Source organism: Rhinopithecus bieti, unplaced genomic scaffold (assembly GCF_001698545.2).
Source record: "Rhinopithecus bieti isolate Rb0 unplaced genomic scaffold, ASM169854v2 scaffold_44745, whole genome shotgun sequence".
Lineage (NCBI taxonomy): Eukaryota > Metazoa > Chordata > Mammalia > Primates > Cercopithecidae > Rhinopithecus > Rhinopithecus bieti.
Genome location: NW_016818280.1, coordinates 186252 through 191390, shown reverse-complemented (window position 1 = coordinate 191390; position 5139 = coordinate 186252). Strand labels below are relative to the sequence as shown.

The 5139-nt window shown below is 45.6% G+C and overlaps 1 protein-coding gene across 1 annotated transcript in view; it reads left to right on the top strand.

Annotated features, from left to right (window-relative positions):
• Positions 1 to 5139, top strand: part of DGCR8 (DGCR8 microprocessor complex subunit) — a 27958-nt gene that overhangs the window by 9403 nt on the left and 13416 nt on the right. Inside the window, exon 8 of the mRNA XM_017856669.1 lies at positions 1339 to 1421. Coding sequence (XP_017712158.1) covers positions 1339 to 1421 — 83 coding nt within the window. The remainder of the gene's footprint in view (positions 1 to 1338; positions 1422 to 5139) is intronic.

Sequence of the window (5139 nt, the reverse complement as noted above, 5' to 3'; positions counted from 1 at the left end):
AAAAAAAAAAAAAAAAAAAGAAAAAAGTAGAAGGTGTCTTTACTGAGTGACAGCTGGGCCAGTATGTCCCTCCCTAGTCCTGGCCCTGCACATATTCAGGGGTGTGCCTAGAGCCAACTGGGCTGTGCTGGGCACATGCTGTAGTGCTTGTTTGTTTTTAAACTGAGCAGCATGTGGGTATGCCAGGAGGGAGGAGAAGTGGGCCAGCGTGCTGTCGGCATCCTCCCCCAGTGGTGCTGGCTCTTAACAGCACTATTTCCTGAGTCCTCCCACTCCATGTTTGTGCCTAGCCACACAGAAGACCTGGCACAGCACAGCTCTGGGAAGGCCGTGTGTCCTGGTGAAGACCCACTGCCCTTTTGTACCATGCCCTTGCCATTTGCATTCATGCCCTGCATTCGTGGTAGTTGACATTCTTTCACGAAAAGCCATTTGCCTCAGCGTCAGGGTTAGTTGGCCTCTTGTAGGGTGGTGTTGGGTGTACAGCAGGCCCTGGCACCCACAGGTCGGTTCTTGAGGTATCTGTCATTGCCATGCGTTTTCCAGAAGACCAGCTGCCCATCTTAGAGAGATTCTGCCTAAGAGACTTTTGCAGCTCAACAAAGTGGGTGTGGTGGAGGTTTTGACAGATAACTTGCAGTAGGGTCTTGTGTGGGGGTGGAGATGCCTTGAGCGTGGCTGTGTGCTCTTCCCTCTGCGGGGTCACCCACTTTCCTCCCCATGTGCTGGAACCCACTTCCCCTGCCCAGACTCTGGCTGCCCTATAGACATCTTGGCTCCATGTCTTGCCAGCACTCATAGCTCTGTGGGGTCTATGGAGCCATCAGCCCTTGGCTATGGCACCTCTGACCCCAGTGGCCATGCCTGTGCTCTGCCCTCCGGCAGCCACCTCTAACGTCTCTCAGACCTGGCTGCATCTCTCCACCCACGCCAGCCACTGCCGTTGCCACCTGGTCTAGGTGCCTGCAGCAGCCTGGTCTCAGGCCTCCCTGTGTGGTCCAAGGCCCACAAAGCTGTTTTCTCGTGTACCACCAAAGTGGTTCCCTAACACACAGCTCTGAGCTCCTCCCTGCCTGCTCCCAGGACCCCAGGGTGAGAGCGCACATACCCAGTATGGCCTGTGAGGCTTTCTGGCAGCCTGCCCCACGTCTCTTTTCCTTAGAACGGGCTTTTCGTCTCTCCTGTCCTGACCCTGTCTCTGAAGTGCTGCCACTCCTCAGGGCCCTCCCTCAGCCCCTGAGCTGTGGGGATGGGAGGCAGCAGTGCACAGTTCACTCTGCAGGATGGTGAGAAGAGGGCAGTGCCCAAGCTTTACCCTCGGGCTCTTTTTTTTCATAGCCCGAGCTACACTGGAAATCCTTATCCCTGACTTTGTTAAACAGACCTCTGAAGAGAAGCCCAAAGACAGTGAAGAACTCGAGGTGAGTGTTGTGGTCCTGCCCTACTGGGAGCTGCGGGTGCAGTGTGGCTACCCTGCCCTATTAGTGTGAGTTGGGGGTGTCCATGGGCTGTGCCCACGCCTTCCATGCCCTGCAGGTTAGTCATCCAGCCTCCAGGTTCTTCTGTTTGTATTTTCATAAAAGAGGAAACTTGTCTGTGTCTGTATAAGCAGAGAAAAAATGTCCTTTTTCTTAGAGATTTTTGTCCTCTGTTTTGCAGCATTGAGTGTGCACCGTAAATGTTGGGTACATGTAGGTTTGTGATGGGATTGAATCTTTGAGGCAGAGTCTACAAGATTTAGATTTATTTTTTATTTTTTATTTTTTTATTTATTTTATTATCTTATTTATTTATTTATTATTTTTCTGAGACGGATCTCTGGCTCCTGCCGCCCAAGAGCTTGGACGTCGTAATGCGCGGCTCTCAGCTCACTGCAAAGCTCCGCCTCCCGGGTTCACGCCATTCCCTGTCTTCAGCCTACCCGCAGTAGCTGGGACTACAGGCGCCCGCCTCGTCCCGCCGGCCGCTAGTTTGTTTTTGTACTTTTTTAGTAGAGACAGGGGTTTCACCCGTATTACGCCAGGATCGGTTTCGATCGTCCTGCACCTCATGATCCGTCTCGCCTCACCAAAGTGCTGGGGATTACAGGCTTGAGCCACCGCGCCCGGCCTATTTTTTATTTTTTGAGATGAAGCATTGCTCTGTCACCCAGGCAGTGACAGACTTTGATCCTGACCCCACTGCAACTTTCACCTCCTGGGTTCAAGTGATTCTCCTATCTCAGCTTCCTGAGTAGCTGGGATTACAGGTGTGTGCCACCATTTCTGGCTAATTTTTGTATTTTTAGTAGAGATGGGGTTTCACCATGTTGGCCTGGCTGGTCTCGAACTCCTGACCTCTGGTGATTCACTCACTTCAGCCTCCCAAAGTGCTGGGATTACAGGCATGAGCCACTGTGCCCGGCCCTAGATTGTTCTTTATACACTTGACCCTTGAGCAATGTGGAGGTTAGGGGCACCAGCCTCTCATGAGGTTGAAAATTCACGCATCGCTTTCAGTCCTCCCAAACCTTAACTACTGGTAACCTACTCTTGACCAGAAGCCATACCAATAACATAAATAATTGGTTAACACATATTTTGTTATGTACATATTACTACAGCGGTCCCCAACCTTTCTGGCACCAGGGATCAGTTTCAGGGAAGACAATTTTTCTACAGACTGTGTTGTGGGGCGGGTATGGTTTCAGGATGACTCAAGCACGTCACATTTATTGTGCACTCTTAATTTTTATTGCTACATTATAATATGTATTGAAATAACTATACAACTCACCATAATGTAGAACCAGTGGGAGCCCTGAGCTTGTTTTCTTGCAACTAGATGGTTCCCTCTGATGATGATGGGAGACAGTGACAGATGATCAGGCATTAGATTTGCATAAGGAGCGCACAACCTAGATCCCTTGAATGCACCGATCACAATAGGGTTCATACTCCTGTGAGAATCTAATGCTACTGCTGATCTGACAGGAGACAGAGCTCAGGCATAAAATGAGTGATGGGGAGCAGCTGTAAATACAGATGAAGCTTCACTTGCTCATTCACTCCGCACCCCCGCCCCCTTCACTCGTGTCCTGCTGTGCAGCCCGGTTCCTAACAGGCCATGGATTGGTACCCGTCCATGGCCTGGGGGTTGGGGACCCCTGGTATATACTGTATTCTTACATTAAAGTAAGTTACAGAAAAGAATGTTATTAAGAAAATCATGAGAGAAAATTTATTTACTATTCTTGAAATGGAAACATCATAAAGGTCTTCATCCTCCACGTCTTCATGTTGAATAGCTGAGGAGGAGCGGGAAGAGGAGGAGTTGACCTTGGTGTCTCAGGGATGGCAAAGGCAGAAGAAAATTTTTGTATAAGTGGACCCATGCAGTTCAAATCCATGTTGTTCAAGGGTCAGCCGTATGAAGAACCATTTAAAACTAGCTGTAAACCGTTTTGGGTAAATGGTTATTTGTAGCAAGGGCTTCTGAAATTTTGAAGGCTACATTCTTATTTATATAATAGCTTTATTGAGATAGTTTACATACCATAAATTTGACCTTTTAAATTATATAACTAAGTGGATTTTTGTATATTCAGAGTTGTATAACCATCGTAACTACCTAATTTTAGAATATCTCATCACCCCCAAAAGAAACTCCATACCCATTAGCATTCACTCTTAGTTCTCTCCAACCACCAAAAGCCACTAATCTGTCTTCTGTCTCTATATTAATCTGCCAACTCTGGACATTTCATATCAGTGGAATCATACGATATGTGGTCTTTTGTGACTGGCTTCCTTCACTTAGTGTGCTATGTCAGCTGTAGGTTTTTATCAGAATAAGGAAATTTCCTTTTCTTCCTGGTTTGCTGAGAGTTTTTGTAGGGATGTTAGATTTTGTCAGTGTTTTTTTGCTTCTATTCAGATGATCATGTATTTTTTTCTTTTTTTTTGTCTTTTATTTTAGTAATATAGTGTATTGGTTTTTGAATGGTGAGCCAACCTTGCATTCCTGGGATATATTCCACTTGGTCATGACATATAATGAATTTTTTAATATGTTGCATTCATTTTGCTGGTATTTTGTTAAGGATTTTTGCATTTGTAGTTATAAGCAATACTGATCTGTAGTTTTCTTGTGATATCTTTGTCCAGTGTAACAACAGGTGCAGGTATCAGGATAATACTGGCCTCATAAAAATGTTTGGAACATGTTCCTTTTTCTTCTGTTGTGTGGAATAGTTTGTGAAGGATTGGTGTTCATTTTTTAAATGTTTGATAGACTCTGCTCAGTGAAACCTTCTGGGCCCAGGCTTTTCTTTGTCCAGAGCTACTTAATTGCTAATTCAATCTTACTTGTTATAGGTCTATTGTGATTATCTATTTCTTCTTGAGCCAGTGTTGATAGTTTGTGTCTTTTTTGGAATTTTTTTCCCATTTGATATAGATTATCTAATTGATTAGCATATATTTGTTCCTAGTATCCCCATATGACCCTTTTTTATTTCTATGTGGTTGTGATGGTCCCTTGCTATCATTCCTGATTTCAGTAATTTGAGGCTTTCTTCCTTTTCTTGGTTAGTAAATTGTTACACTTGATGATACCTCACAGGTCTCTGAGGCTCTGTTGTTTCTTCTCTGTTCTTTTTTCTTTCTGTCCCTCAGAGTGGATTATTTCAGTTGCCCTGTCTTCAAGTTTGCTCCTCTGTCTTCTGTCAGCTCAGGTTCTGCTGGTGAACCCCTCTAGTGACTGTTTCATGATTTCTATCCTTTTTTTTGAAATTCTCTATTGGGTAATGTATTGTTTCTATACTTTAATTCTTTTTTAAAAAAGTTACATATATAGGGTCGGGCGTGGTGGCTCACGTCTGTAATCCCAGCACTTTGGGAGGCTGAGGCGGGCAGATCATGAGGTCAGGAGATCGAGACCATCCTGGACAACGTGGTGAAACCCCATCTCTACTAAAAATACAAAAATTAGCTGGGGCGTGGTGGCAGGTGCCTGTAATCCCAGCTACCCGGGAGGCTGAGGCAGAAGAATCACTTGAACCCAGGAAGTGGAGGTTGCAGTGAGCTGAGACTGCGCCACTGCACTCCAGCCTGGTGACAGAGTGAGACCTCTATCTCAAAAAAAAAAAAAAAAAAAAAA